This window comes from Perca flavescens, chromosome 18, assembly GCF_004354835.1.
Source record: "Perca flavescens isolate YP-PL-M2 chromosome 18, PFLA_1.0, whole genome shotgun sequence".
Taxonomy (NCBI): Eukaryota; Metazoa; Chordata; class Actinopteri; order Perciformes; family Percidae; genus Perca; species Perca flavescens.
In genome coordinates this window covers 15,016,440-15,032,582 of record NC_041348.1, presented here as the reverse complement: position 1 = coordinate 15,032,582, position 16,143 = coordinate 15,016,440, and the positions used below count along the sequence as shown (strand labels likewise).

The 16,143-nt window shown below is 41.9% G+C and overlaps 1 protein-coding gene across 3 annotated transcripts in view; it reads right to left on the bottom strand.

The window, feature by feature from the left end:
• The window catches only part of nkain2 (sodium/potassium transporting ATPase interacting 2), an 88,126-nt gene that overhangs the window by 36,356 nt on the left and 35,627 nt on the right, over window positions 1-16,143 (bottom strand). For 2 of the 3 annotated variants that reach the window (XM_028605052.1, XM_028605053.1), the window contains exons 2-3: window positions 11,946-12,083; window positions 10,156-10,236 (exon numbers count right to left, since the gene is read on the bottom strand). In XM_028605052.1, coding sequence (XP_028460853.1) covers window positions 10,156-10,236; window positions 11,946-12,083 — 219 coding nt within the window. Of the gene's footprint in view, window positions 1-10,155; window positions 10,237-11,945; window positions 12,084-15,728; window positions 16,010-16,143 lie in introns of those variants that run through there. The other variant, XM_028605054.1, reaches the window with a different exon arrangement.

The window sequence follows — 16,143 nt, the reverse complement described above, 5'->3', positions numbered from 1 at the left end:
TTTTTCCTCTGCCTCCCTCTGCCACCTCTTTCTCTCTTCGCCCTACTTCTCTCTCTCTCTCTCTCTCTCTCTCTCTCTCTCTCTCTCTCTCTCTCTCTCACGCTCTCTCAATTTCCCCTCAATTTCCCACTTCTCCGTTTTCCTTTGTCTTCCTCTCCCAAGAGATGGAGGGATGGAGGGGGGAAAGGCCGGTGAAAATGGTATTTCCCCTGGTGCCATGTTATTGCTACCTGAAGCTACATTTGAGAGCAGTTTAACACTTAAAATAAAAAGAGAAAATCTGGCAAAAAAATAAATGAAGTTCTAAACCTTGGCAGCATAAGAAAAAGGGGCACTTGGAAATGAATAATTTAGCAAGGTTGTGTCCAATTCAGATCAAAGCAGATGTCACATAAACAAAATTAGTTTTTTTTATAATCATTATGTAATGCTGTTTTTCAGGATATGCAAATGTTCAGTTCACAGTTCACTCTGTCTGGACAGGATATTACCAAATGTCTCAATTTAGTGCTTTTAATAAAACGAACACAGACCTTGAGTAAACGTTAAAGGCAATTTTAAAGGACTGAGATAATCGTATGTTTTACTCTCCAGACCCACATATATATTCTTGATGGATGGACAGAGGGCATAAGGGAGTGAGTGCCAGTTTCCCCCCTGCGAGTGCTTCAGCATCTGCTCCCTGGACACAAACACGCACCTTTGAACACAAATCCACTCGCACATGATCACCTTTTCACATGCTCCAAACATACAATATCAGCTCCAGCAGTCATATAGTGAAGCAGGCAGGCAGACAGACAGTAAATAAAAAAGTCAGTTCAGACAGACAACAGTCAGACGTTTAGTCAGTCCAGCAGGCAGCAAGAAAGATCAGCAGATCATCAAGCTAAAGTGCAGAAAATCGGTGAGTGGGCAATATTAGCTTTATTCTCTCTCAAGTCAATTTTTCACTCTATTTAACTGAACCTCTATCTCTTTCTGTGGCTCTATTCCCTTTTTTATCATTTTCTCTCTCTCTCTGTCTCTCTGTCTCTCTGTCTATGTTATTTCAAACCAATATCATCAGTCACGGTGCATTTCCCTACATTGTTTTGCTGTGATTTCCCATGGGTGTTAGATGAGGCCTTAACCCGTAATGCCTAAAGCACTTCTCTCCTATCAGATTGGTTGGGGGTGTTAGGGAATTGTGTGTGTATGTGTGTGTGTGTGTGTGTGTGTGTGTGTGTGTGTGTGTGCGTGTGTGTTTATGGGCTGGGGGGTGGTGGGTAGAGATGAAGTCTGTTCCAGATACTTACTCTGACCTTAACCACTCCAAACTCATTACAATCTCTAAGCAAATGCCTCAACATAACCATTTTAGCCCCTTCGATCTCTCAGATTTGTGGGGCCAATTATAGCGCTGCTACCCGTACACCAGGTGGGAGCCATAATTGCACAAAGGAGGGAGGGGGGATTGCTAATTCAAGCTTTCAACAAGTTTATTTTTTATTTAATTCTTTTAAACCACTAGCCACACCGTAAGCAATAAGTCAGATGTACATTGAAAAAGGAATGAAATAATAAAAAAATGTCAGCAGCTGCTGTAATCAATATGTTATATTAACAATGGATCAAAAGACATGTTATGATTATTATACACCCAACTTCGCAGTCCGCTCAGCTTAATGGAGCATTTTTTGTGTATTCAGCACATTGTTTGGGTTTTTCGGCCTGCAACCTCACTGTTTTGGTTCACTCCAGGCAGCTGTTTCCAGCCAAAATGCTCTGTACGCTACCTGCCCAGCACCAAAAAGCAGACACAGTTAGCGACTATACCTGGTGAACACATTGGAGCATTTAGCAGCTAAAGAGCCAGATATTTCAATTTGGAGTTGGTGGACACCAAAGAAGAGCTAATAAGACAGTAGATAAATGTGTTTGCTGACCAGGAACACAGCTCCAAATCCAAAATGTTGCTTTGTGCCTTTTGTTCGCAACATTAACTTTATGAGGTGATAACACGTCAATATACTGTAGTGCACAGATTGCTGAGCTTCCCAAAACGTCGATTAGCAGCTTTAAAGAAACATCCTAGAAGGACACAAAGAAAATGTTTCACAAACAAAGTTAACAAGATACAACAAGATCATTCTGGTTTATTACAACTGGGGTCTTATTTTTAGTTTTGGCCATCATCCCTTGGCCCAACAATGGCCTAAGTTGTAATACACCGGAACTTTCCTTTATTGTTTCAATCGAAAGACATTCCTCAGGTTATACTCAGTTCTGTGGAAGCTCATTTTACCAAACCTTTAAGAAATATACAATACAGTAAAGTATGTATTACTGCTTACATAGCCAGGCTGAATCCATTACAATCAAGGCTCACAATCAACACCAAACACTTAAACCCTGGAACAAGTTTGACTGTGGCAGGCAAGTCAATCAAATCCATTATCTACTGCGGCATACAGCCAATCTATGTTTAATCAGCTGGCTCTATTTTAACAAGTAAAAACCAACTCTTGCCGTTGCACATGAAACTATACAGTAACAATGAATAATCAAATCAAATCACCAGCAATAATAGCTCAGGGCTCAAAATTATAAGATTGGCTAGGTAGCAATGTCCCACTAGAGGCGTGTTAAAGAAAAAAAAAAAGGCAATTTCATGCCATGATCTCAACAAATGTATCCATTGATCAAACACAGTCAGGGTTGATGCATTTACTCAGTGAATCAGGGTGGATGTTTTAACTACAACATCTATGATTAAATGTGTGGGATCCTCTGATTCATTGTCTCAATCGACAGTGCAGAATGAATACTGGGGGGAGTGAAATTAAGTGACTATTAGCATTCAAACTGGCCCCGCAAGATGCAAGATGAATTGGATGGTTTACTATTTGATTTACTGTCATATTTCTTCTACAATCTATCCTGCTGTAACAAGCTCGCCCCGCCAACAGCAGCTATTGATGTTCATATGTAATTGATATGAAAGAGATGTATTTTATTTTTTTCTGTGTGCTCCTATCTTTCCTTGATGTTTTGTTGCTCCTACTTTTTCTGTTTGTACTTCTTCTTTTCCCCGTCCCCTCTCGTCTCTCTTTCCTTTCTTGAAAGGGACACTGATTTGCATGTAGCGTGGTCCCAAAACACGTCATCTTTTATAGCTTCTATCATACTTTCGCATGTCTAAACCTCTCCGTCTCTCTGTCTGCCCGTGATGCCTGCCTTCTTTACCCCCCAACCTCTTCTTTTCTCTTCCCTCCATCTTTCATTGTTATCGCTCAATCTACCACTTTCCATGCAGTTATTCCTCTCTCTATCTCTGTTTCCGTTGTGTGATTGCGGACTGGAATCAGATGTCTGGACAGATATGAGATTCAAAATGGCAATGTTTTTGAGTTTGGATTTGTGCTCATATGCAAGTGTGGGTCCCTCATGTTTTCTCCTGACTGATAAAACGAATGACAGGTTCTCCAACTACTGGCAGAGCAAACAGACACACACATTTTGGCATATACAGTATGCAAAAAAACATGCAGGGATAACTCTCCCACACAGCCCCCCCCCCCCCCCCCCCCTTAAGTAAATGATTGACTGCTAAGCGCGGTGTATGTGTGCATCTGTGTGTCTGTGTCCGTGCGTCATCTGACGCCCAGAGGGTGGCTGCATCTTTTATATGACACAGTGGACTACTGACAGTTAGCTGTCTTAGAGTGTGTGTGTGTGTGTGTGTGTGTGTGTGAGAGAGAGAGTGAGAAAGTTGATGTGAATATGCGAAGGTGTGTTTGCAACATGGTGACAGTTCCCTCTCTAAAGGCTCCTCTCCAAATCTGTCAGGGATGCCACATCAGAAATCTTTTCAAAGATTATTTCTATGCCATTGCTGTTATTTGAGATAGTGCAGTGGTGAGAGGCAGGAAGGATGGGAGTGTGACAGACTGATATATGGTATGAATCTCAGGCTTAAACACAAATTACTGTCAGGACAGGATACACCTTATCTGTCTCTGGGGCTCTATGGGGCCTTATGGGAGGCAAAGATACATATTAGATAGAAAGTTCCATCAAACGCAAACAGTTGAGAAGGCAAACATGTAGTAACAAGGCTGGTGATAAAGAAGTTTATCATTCCGTTGTTTATTAAATCCATTTTTATCTATTTACGTATGCTACTCTAATACCAAACATGCTGCTTTTTGTTTTTTGGTTGCTGATCAGACCAATATGCGGTTCTAAAAGCCAAGGAATTCTGGTTTGGAAACTGGTTTGTGTGACATGTAGTCCAAACACGTCCAGGCAAAGGTTTTTATAGCTGCTCAGAACGGTCACACTAAGGTGGAGGAGAAAGCCTGCCAAAATAGAGAGGGGCGACACGCGACACTCATATAAATGGGAATAATGGGACACACTTTTCTGAAAGGCATTCAATGGGTTGCGATGGCTTGTACACCAGAAACGTGAAGGACGTAGTTGTGTGTGTGAAAAATGAAAACACACACCTGGCCAATCACCGTGTGAAGTGGGCATGATATTTTGGATTGTGGGTTTCAAAAAATCCCCAAAATTGTCTGAGGGAGCCATGTCAGAAAGCTGTGGGGGGTTACAGATGCTGTTCGGCCATCCAACAAGCACTAGCATAGACAAGCAGTTGTTATGTGAGCAATTTGATTGGCAAACGCAGCACTAATTGAGTAAGTGGACATTGAGTTGAGATTGTTTTTTTCAGCTGCTGTTTCCAATAACAAGCTCAATAATTGATGAATAAAAAAAATGTGTGTCACATCCAACTTTGAGTTTCAGCCCTGCTGTCTGCGTGGGACCATGTTAGTGACTTATGACATGATGTCTCATCGAAGCCACCATTATCTCAACCATGATGATCGGTTTTTCCTCCAACCTCCGTCCATCTGGCCATCCGACTTCAGGACTTCAAACTGAGCTGACAATCTCTGACGCATTTCCCCTCCTCGCTGTCTCTCCCACCTTTCCACTCGCTGTCTGGAGTTTACTTTCCTTGTAAAGAAGAAATGTCATCGGCGCATTTCATACTTTTACAGCCCTAATCTGTCCGACTTTGCCGCACTATAACATATATTTGCAGTTCACCTGCTGAACATCAAATAGTCTGAATGTTCTGCACACTTCAACTGACACCTTGCACAACAAACATGTCTGTCACTATTAAAGGACTTGAATTGCTGTCTTTGTCTGCAAAATGTTTTTTAATACAACATCCGAATGTATGGAAATGTGACATCATTCATTTGGAATGGGAATGGCAGCCTTTAAGTATTTACCTCCCTGACAGTCAGATCAGTGCTCTAATAAACATATACTGCTGGAACTGGGGATGCACAATCTGGATAGCAGTTCTATTCATGGATAAAACAGAGTGTTGGCACCAAAATAATTACATCAAACTACAGTACAAATCCAAGAGTCACTGATAACATGGCATAAATCAAAGCGGCTGATTCTCCGCCTCTTTTATACACAGAAAGATGTCAGATCTCCATAATGAAGACAAATGGAGTCTGTCGCAACCACTTTTGTCCTGCGACCCCAAAGTGATGGCCTGAGTCTGTAAAGTAATGTATTAAATTGGCACTCAGTACTGGCCAATACATAAAGCTCCGCACTATGAATCGCTATGGACCATAAATTGCAGTGCCTTCTTGACGGTGATACATTTCCTCAAGTCATGACATTGGAAATATAGAGGAAGAGAGTGAATAAAGAAGGAGGCGAAGGTGAAGAAGAGCGAGGCGGAAGAGGAGTGCGGGGACAGATTCACATGGCACTTTGCAAAACAACATGAAAAAGACTTGATTATAGGTTGAGCAGAGGGAGAGGAGGGATGAATTACATGGAGATGAAGAGACCGAGGCACAGAGGGAGAGAGAAAAAGACCAAGAAAGAAGGAAGCGGCATGAGAAAGTAACAGAGAGGGAGATTAAGAGATTCTCATATCTATCACAGTATTCTTGGAGCACAGAATGCCCCATCATTATCCCTTATCAAATAACAACGAGTAATTCTGATCCAGTTTGCTCACTGACTTCAAACTATGGTATATAATCATCTTGCTCTCTGTTTTCTATTTAAACATGTATTTTTTGGAATCTTTTGTGGGCTGTCATAAGGTTAGATTTCAACTATTTGGCCACCTCTGCTGTTAATAGTACAGTCAGTGTTGATTTTGGCACCTGATTTAGATGAAAATGTATATTAGTTTTAGTCATTTACTTTTCGTCAAGTAATAATCAACAAGACATTTAAATATTGCTTGTTTTTCAAGTATTTAAAAAAATTAAATCTTTCTGCAAAAAATTGGGAGGCTTGGTGCTTCTTAGATGTGGGAAGTTACCGAGGTTACAGGTGTTGTTCTTGTCTATCGCTAGGTTTAATATTCACAAAAATACTGTTCACTGTTTGGGTTTTGCTCGAGAGCAGCTAAAATGTTGGATAGTTAGCTTATGTTACTTTTAAAAGGTCCCATGGCATAAAAAATTCACTTTGAGGTTTTTTAACATTAATATGCGTTCCCTCAGCCTGCCTATGGTCCCCCAGTGGCTAGAAATGGCGATAGGTGTAAACCGAGCCCTGGGTATCCTGCTCTGCCTGTGAGAAAATGAAAGCTCAGATGGGCCGATCTGGAATGTGATCCTTATGATCATAAGGAGCAAGGTTACCTCCCCTTTCTCTGCTTTGCCCGCCCAGAGAATTTGACCCACCCATGAGAAAGAGAGACATCATGGCTTTCTAACGAGCAAAGTGGCAGTTGGTCAAGGCCACACCCCCACCCTCCACCTTGCCCCCCCTCTCTCCTCCTCAATAGCTACAGACACAGAAATGGCACATACTAAGGAAAGCTCATTGTGGGACTGGCTCTAGTGGCTGTAAATCTGCACCAAGGATGAATTTCGGGAAAGAGACTTCAGATACAGTATTAGGGGACCACTAAGGTCTATATAAAAGCATCCAAAGAGCACCATGTCATGGGACCTTTAAAATAAATGTTAGCTTGCTGGCCTGCCTGTTTTCAGGTTTTCTCCCTCCTGTTTGTTGTCGCTTCTTGTCGTATTTTCAGAGGGACTGACTAAATGCATGCTGTCCTGTTACATTTTTCTTTCAGGAACCGGTAACGTGACCTAACGTTACTGATGCTTATTAACACAACAGGTGAGCAGCTAATCAATCATTGAAAAAGGAGACTTACAGGTAAATCGTTGAATACGACACTTGCATAATAAACAGTAAAGCCTTTTTTACGTACATTGTTTAATATTATTTTTAAAATTTCATGTATTTCTCGTCCATGAATGATCACCTTTATTTCCGTTTTTGTTGACACAATTACCCTGCAATAATAAAATGATGCTCTTTGTTTCAGCAGTTTTTTTATTTTTGGGTTTAACATCGTGCACTCATCAGAGTATACTGTAAATCTGGTTTCATCATATTTTGGGCAGATTCTTGTTCTGAACTGAGTGGCAACAATCACAGACCTAGCCATACTTGTTTTACATGTGGTCCATTGTAATAATAGCCCTCAGGTCAATAAAAAAGCTCTGGAACGGTAGGTGATGGATTTGTATCTCATACAACAGCTGGTGAATGGGGCGGGGGAAGCTCTCCCGTCCCTCAGCAACTGGATCAAGGTTGATGTGCCTTTGAGCGAGGCGCACGCAAACTGTTCTGGTCATAACAACAAGCTGTTCAGCATCTGGTTTGAGTGTGCCTCTCTCTGATTGGTCAGCAGGTAATTGATAAAGGTGTCCCTAATTAACTGGCGGCTTCACCCTCGTTGGAAACCAGATGTGATGATTTTGGTCTGAAGGGCTTTTTTCTAATAAAATGAAGAGAAATATCAGACTTGTATAATTTCATGACAGAATATAAATGTTACATTTGGTGACATCGTTCATTTTATCCTATTCAATTAATCTTGGAACCCTTAGTGTGCAGCTTCTCCAGATGTTTCTGACCGGCTCTCTAGCCTTTCAACATGGCGGGCAGGCTTTTATTTTCAGTGTGATAAAAACAAAATAAACAGCAGTGCAAACAGCAATTCCCTGTCCTCACAGCTGTAGTGGGTGTTGTAACTGTTCAACTAGGCCTCGGTGAGAGGTGTAAAATATAATTTAAATCAGAGATCAATGAAGCTGCAGGTTTGCAGGTTTCTAGACAGAGGGTGGGGTGGTGGGGTGGTGGGGGTGTGGGGGGGGTTATACAACTGTAAAACACTTCTGGCTCTAGTTTGGATGGCAACAAAAATAAACAAGGCTCCCATTGTGTGAGTGTGAGTGTGTGTGTGTGTGTGTGTGTGCGTGTGTGTGAGAGGAGCAGAGTGAGTACCAAAGGGAACAGGAAAACTAGCACAAGAATATGCAGCAAATGTGCTTCAGTCCACACTAACCGTAATTACGACCGACAAGCTGGAAATACCAATACAATGAGGATTCGGATTGATAATATGTTGTGCTATAAGTGCAATTAGTAACTTAAAGCAAATTGGAAATGATGAATGACTGAAAAACTACAATCTTTTTCAACACCACACTGCAGAGTGTAATCAGCCATAATCAGCACTCGCGTCAACTGATTTCTTCTGTTTATGGAAGCGCTGATTGGCTCTAATTAATTGTGCAAGTTTATAATCTGTATTATAAATCGACTAACTTTACTGCAGAATGTAAACGTTTGATAGTGAATCTATCAGTGTGTCCTCGAACTGACAAGCTTTCATAATACAAACATCGTCACAAATCAGTTGGTGAGAACTACTGTATACTGTTCAGACTAAGCCACTTGCGACTTCACATTCCAGCGACATGTTTCAAAGGTGTAAATGAATCCATCTCCACAAGCTGCATACCTGATCTTTACTCCTCTCAAGTGTAACAGTGTCAGTAAGCAGTCTGTGGAAGTGGCCACTGACAGAGTCTTGCCCCTGTGATTATGCAAGCTAAAGTTACACTAAAAATTACACTGAAATGATCTGGCCCCTCCTGTCAGAAGAGACAGCCGTTTCAGCGATTCCAGCGCTTGCAGTTAAAGTAGGGACATCCTTCCACACAAACACACCTTCCACTGGCGACAGCAGAGAGTGATGCTACAGAGCGGCACTTCTTTTACTTCACAAATGATCATTTGCCGAGTACAGACACTGGCTCGCAGGGAGCATATCACGAAGACAGCAGTCTAGTTTCGGAGAGCAGTGATCTGTGTAGGTAAGAGAGTGTTGTGAGTGAGTGAAGACAAAACTTTTGTACTGCTCATGGTTCTGTCAGGGGGACTCATGCATGAGTTTGTGCTAGTTTATGCATAGTTATTTTCTTTTTGTGGCATTGCTTAAGTTACCAAGCAGCCTCGGGTGCATTACCACCCTTCCTCTTGACTGGTCTTCAAGATTTGCATCAGACAAGGAAGGACCTAAACAGATGCAATACGATTTATGATCTGGCTAAGGAAGAGAATTTGTGGCTAAATCTAAATCAAATTGTAGCTTATTGTAAACAAATCCCATTAACAGACCCACAGCAGGAAGTTATAAGTCTCAATACTTTTTTTAACTTCTCTCCCCTGCTTGTGGCTCTCACTCCAAAGTTGTTGGTTCTTACTGAAGGTGTAAATCTTAAAAAACACAGGTCACAAAAATATATTTTTATATAAAAAAAACCGACTAAACATCTTGGTACTGTAGTTTTTAACAAACTGTACTCAAACAGGAGTAAAAAATAATTTTGGGGGACTATTTTCAGCTGCAGATTCAATACAGGATGAGCATGCTAGTGAGTATTAATGGCAGCTGGATGGTGTGGTACCGAGTCAAAACCAACTACAGTGCCCATGTTGTTTGTAATAAAGGAACATGTCTACCCAGTGGAAAGGTGGTATGGGTTAAGTGGACAAAAATAGAGCTATTTGGCCCAAAAGAATAAGTTAAAGACAGACAAAACACTGAATACTGCCAGTCTTATTCTTGCATCTCAATTTTGATGAGACAATTGAAATGCAAGTGTAAATGGGGCCTGAGAGATCCATGCTAACTTCCGAATCCTGCATGCAACGATGCTGTCTTTGTTGTTAGTCTGGACGTGTACAGAAGAATACTTGACACAAGGATGCAGAAATAAATCCAAGGAAATTATTTCTTACTCTGGACAGATCTCCAACCTCCAGGTAGAAACAAATGATGAAAACATTCCAGGTCATCCAGACGACCAGCCAGGCTGCATACTGCAGAGAAAACATGGAGAGGGATAAGAAAGTGAGAGGCAGACAAGATATGACAAGCCTTTGTTGAAAAATTAAAAAAAAGCATGTTCATGGCTGGAGATGGAGAAAAACGACAGAGAGAGGCTTCACTTTTGATGTTGTTGAGATGCGGAGAAACAAAAACAACAGCGAAGAGTGCAACAAATCACCCGATAAACCAGACAGAGAGAAAAAAAATAAATAGCAGGACTGCAAGCGTGTGTAAGCAATTACAAGTAGGGCTGTCGCAATATGCAATAAATCAATTAATCGCATGATAAATAAAAAATGAGCTCGATAATTTTTAAATGGAAATTATATTATTTATTTATTGTTTTTGGTTGGTTTTTTTTTTCATTTATTGTGGATATTTTAAATGTCTTCCAGTTCCAGTGTTAAATATTCTTTAGAAATAAAAATGTATTGATCTGGTGTACCTGCATTATTATGCCATTATATGAAAATGGTCTCAGACAATATTATCGTTTATTGCAATAATTTCTGGGACAACTTATCGTCCAGCAAAATTTGTTATCGTGACCGGCCTAGTTACAAGCAGGAAAGAGTGAATGAATGAATGATGGAAGTAAGGCAGAGATTACAAGCTTGGATAAAACTTTCATTCCCTTTCTTTATCTGAATGTTCTCACTTAATTGTCTGTGTGTGTGTGTGTGTGTGTGTGTGTGTGTGTGTGTGTGTGTGTGTGTGTGTGTGTGTGTGTGTGTGTGCGTGCATGCACGTGAAGGTCTTTGAGAGTTGTCAGTGAGGTGTATGTGATGTGTGGAGATCCTGCAGCCACTGTGAGAACTTCTGAAAGTTTTCTGACACATGAATTACTTTATTGACAGCTGCCAGAGACAGAAAAGAGAAACACATAATTCCACTTGGCAGGTTATTATTCCATTTCCCACTCCACATCACTGTTACAAACTTTTATGCACTATATAAATAATATTTTGTCAAATCCACATCGTCTTCCTTCAGTCTTGGATCCACCGATAGGAATTCATTTAAATAATTAATCAAGACTGGGCCATATTTCTTGTTATTGCGGCTTTGCTATTTTACAGTGCATTCTATAGGTATGACCATATGAGAGAGGATCAGTTTTTAAACATTATATTTACCATTGCTCTTTTCACACGGTGCAGTTCAAGTCATGACTATAGCCCTATTCGTATGGGACTAGTATAATCAGAGGAACTCATGTGATTTAGTTACACCCCAACGGCTATTTTTTTTGTTGGCGCATTCGCATAGAATAAGCAAAGCCTGTATTTTACTCAAATTTCCTGACATTATCCTCCACATATCATGTCAAGGCACTGTCAAAGCTTTCATTTATAATTGCCAACGTAGCCAACACGACCCCCAAAATGGGAATTTTTACTTGTCAAATTACAGACATGGCAGATTCGCACGGGATTGAGATCCCAGACGACCAGTGCAATTATTACAAATTACTAGAGGTCCCCAGGAAATACTAGTCCTGTGTGAATAGGGCTTAATTTTCATAGATGACACCAGTGAGACAGAAAATAAAACCTATAAACTGTCACTCCATTCCAACATTATTCAGCCCTCGTTATCTGATGTAGAGAGCTGAGTATAAGCTAATGAGAGGCTGTTGCTAAATCTAGGGCAAAGAAAATGTGTTTCAAATGTGTGGGTGTAAGTGTGTAAAACCCACCCCGGTGACATATCTCGGCCTGAACTGGATCGTGCCAAACAGGCCCAGGATGACGACGATGATGTGGAGGAAGTTGGTCAGGATGGGAGCCCACTGGTAGCCCAGGAAATCTATCACCTGACGCTCCAACACACTGACCTGAGAGGAGGAGGAGGAGGAGGAGGAGGAGGAGGAGGAGGAGGAGATTAGTGGCAAGAAACAACAACAGTTGTGGCTTGTGACAGCAAGAAATCCAGTATAAATGGTTATCAGTTATCTATGCATTACTGTTAGGCTCCCAGGACTGTGTGTGTGTGTGTGTGTGTGTGTGTGTGTGTGTGTGTGTGTGTGTGTGTGTGTGTGTGTACTGAAGGTGTATTATCATTCAGTCAATGGAACCTCATGCTGAGATAGTTAATGAAGTCAGCACAGCGTATGATACGGCACTGCTAAATATACACACACACACACACACACACACACACACACACACACACACACACACACACACACACACACACACACACACACACAGGGAGACAGAGAGAGAGAAAGACATGAGGGGGAAGAAGAAGCAGGAGACAAAGGAGGTGGTGCATTAAGAAGAAAGAAAGAAAGAAAGAAAGACATACCATTATTAGCTTCATTTAGCCCAAAAAGAGAGATATTTACTAGGGTTGCACGATTCAGAAAATGTCATAATTCGATATTGATTTTTAGGGTCAAGATTCGATTCAAAATCGATTTTCGATTCTTGATTAAAAAGACGATTCACAGTATGTAAATGTAGTTACTTTTCCCATGTGATTGCAGTAGACATTTAAAAAGAATATATGAATCGATTTTTGGAAATCTATGAATTGATTTTGAATCGTTAGAGCTGGAATCGCGATTCAAATAGGAATCGATTTTTTTGCACACTCCTAATATTTACTGTTCTACACTATCAACTAGTGTTTAAACACCAATGGCTTACGTATAACAAGGGCTTTATTTTTCTCACACACACACACACACACACACACACACACACACACACACACACACACACACACACACACACACACACACACACACACACACACACACACACACACACACACTCTTCTGGATGGCTGAGTTTTGAAAGCCTAATGTGAGACCATATGGCAACACTACAGCCTTTCACAGCCAAATAGCAGGTATACACACACAGACACACACTGTATAACACAGACATAATGTAAACTACACTTACTGTATCAGACATGAGCTTTAACTATGAGAACATGTATTGGATGGGAAAGTTACAAGAAGAGGCATATGAATGAGTGTGTGGTGTGCTGACATATGTGCATCTGCCCGTGTGTGTGTGTGTGTGTGTGTGTGTGTGTGTGTGTGTGTGTGTGTGTGTGTGTGTGTTTCCATGTCAGGGCAGGTCTGCTGTGCTTGCACTTGACAGCACCTGCTGTTATTGGACACACTGGGCTCAGCTGGCACCACAATGTGTAAGTGTGTGAGTGAGAGAGAGAGAGACATTGTGTCTCTTTGTGTCCCTGCCTTTATGTGCGGGACAGGCTCCATCTCTCTCTCTCTCTGTATCGGCTTCATTTTATTATGTAAAAGTGTGTCCTCCCATTGACAATTATAAAGTGCTGCAATTGTGCCCCTCTCTCTCGCTCACACACACACACACACACACACACACACACACACACACACACACACACACACACACACACAGGCCATTATAAGAAGTCACAGGCCTCCCAGCCCATTACTGAGGCCCCTGGGGCCCCTCTTTCATCACCAATGATATAAACAGTCACTCCAGCTGGGACGCACACTCGCACAAAAAACACCCAATAAATCACACAGAAACACAAGTGGCGGAGGGATGTTTCATAGGAGGGATAAAGAATTTGTTTGTACACAACAACCGTATCTATTTCTCCTGGTTATTACTACACACATCCTAAATGGACAGTCAGCAAAAACTTACCTTTTTTTTGCTAGTGTTTATTGCTCTAACTTGGGTAATAAAGAGCAATATTTAAACCAGACCATCTGTTTATTTGCACCACACTCATCTCTTGATGTGAAATTCTCATTACATGGCTCCGCCGCAAAACAACAAACTTCAGCTGCCTCGGTACATCACTCTTTTGTAATTAAGTCACTGAGTTCTCCTGACAGACAAAAGACAATGCATGCACACAGCCTCCCGCTGCCGTAATCCCAGCATCCATTGCATGTGTCAAATGACAGAAGCTTCAGATAAGGTGTGAAGTCGCCCGGCCTTTCAACAACTATGACTCCAGAGAAAGAGAGAGAGAGAGAGAGAGAGAGAGAAAGCTAGAGAGAGAGCGTAGCCGCTAGCAGCAGCTATGTTAGCAGATACGTCAGCTTTGTGTTATGTGCAGCTGATGAAAGCTTTGGCGCCTGTGCAGGTGGAGCTTGGAGCTGACTAGCCGGGTCCTTTGGGATCTGCTGCGACAGGCTTTGATGCTGCCGACAGAGATGTTCCTTTCAGTTGTGCTACTTAAAGCACGAGGGCAGGGGCACGTTCACATTCAGATTGTTTATCTACACGGTGCATCCACCTGTGGACACAGCACATTACTCTTAATATGGGTTGATTTTGCAGAGACAGTTACCTGGAGTTTGGTCCTCCCTTAAAGCTGATATGGCTCTGCAATGGCCGCTCATAACTTAAACATAATCTATAGAGCTAAATAAACACTGACAATATATTTAATGTGTCTATGAATATATGCAGATAACAGTATGTGTGTGTGTGTGTGTGTGTGTGTGTGTGTGTGTGTGTGTGTGTGTGTGTGTGTGTGTGTGTGTGTGTATATGCTTCACAAAACACAGGAAAAGGGAAGAAAAAGTTGATGTAGCCGCCGTCTGTCAATCTATTTAATGCCGGCACAAAATCCCTCAGGGACCAAGAATGTTTATTCCACCTACTGTTTTGTAAGCACCGACTGATGCTCGTGCTCTAGCAAGATGTTAGCACAAGTTTTCCAAAATGCAGTAGTTAGCGGAGAGCCTGACTACAGAGCTACAGTGCATCCATCACGGTCCTGTTGTCCAAACTCACTGTATGCAGTCTCCTGCCTATATAATAAGGCTGAATTTGTTTAACTCTGTAGCGCTGCCAAAAGAAGAAAAAGTGAAGAAAAAGTAACCCCAATGTACACAGGCTGAGGATATGTCGCTGAAGTGATCGAGAAAGACACTCACACTAAACACTTAGGGAATAGACTGGCAGCAGAAAGACGTGGGTGATGAAAGGGACAGCAGAGAGAGGGAGGGGAGGCAACAGGGAGAAAGAGCCTTCAGTGAGTTTGGGGAAAAGTTTGGTCTATTTGATAATGAATGATAGAATGATCTCAAAGAATGTATTACTGCTCCAGACAGGGAGACAGCTGCACTGTGTGACCATCATGAGACTGCAGCAGAGGGATGAAAGTGTCTTATATTAAACAGAAGAAGAGAAGAGAGAGAGTAAGACGGTGAGGGACAGAGAGACAGGCCAAGAGATCTGTTGAGAGGGCCTCAAGAGATGGAGAGGTGATTAAGATCCGACAGTTACTGAGGATAGAAGGAGAGATGAGTGTCTCATCTTCTCGTCCTCCCTCAATTCCTCCATCTTTACCTTCATCCCTCTCCCGCCCACTCTTTCTTCTCTCTGCTAATCTTCTCATTTCCTCCTTTTTTTCTGTTCTCATCATCACCCCCTGCTCTCTTTTCTACATATTTAATATGTATTCATCTGTTACCAGATCTGTTGTGTCATAAAACAGCAAATTACCTCACCTCCCTCTCTTCCCTCCATTGCTCCATCTCTTTCCTCCATTACTGCACTGCCTTCCCGTCTCTCTGTTTGTCTAACCTTCTTCCCTGTCTTCGTCGTCTCCATATCCAGCTATCCAGTCTTCTCTTCATGCAGCATTTCCTTCTCTATAGCTCTCCTTCCTTCCCCTCCCTACATCCTCCACTCTGCCAGCCTGTTATCTCTCCCTCTCGCTTGCCTCCTCCCTTCCTCAGTCTCGTCCTTCCCTCACTTGTTCCCTCAGCGCTTTTGGCTGAGAGTTTTTGCTTGGTTCTGTGACCTTTAAAAAAAGTGCTGATCAAATTATGCTGCTCTTCCCATTATATACGACATCGATGGGGGAGGGGGGAGAGGGATGGAGAGGAGGTCAGACGAGGTAGGACGGCATAGAGAGCGAGA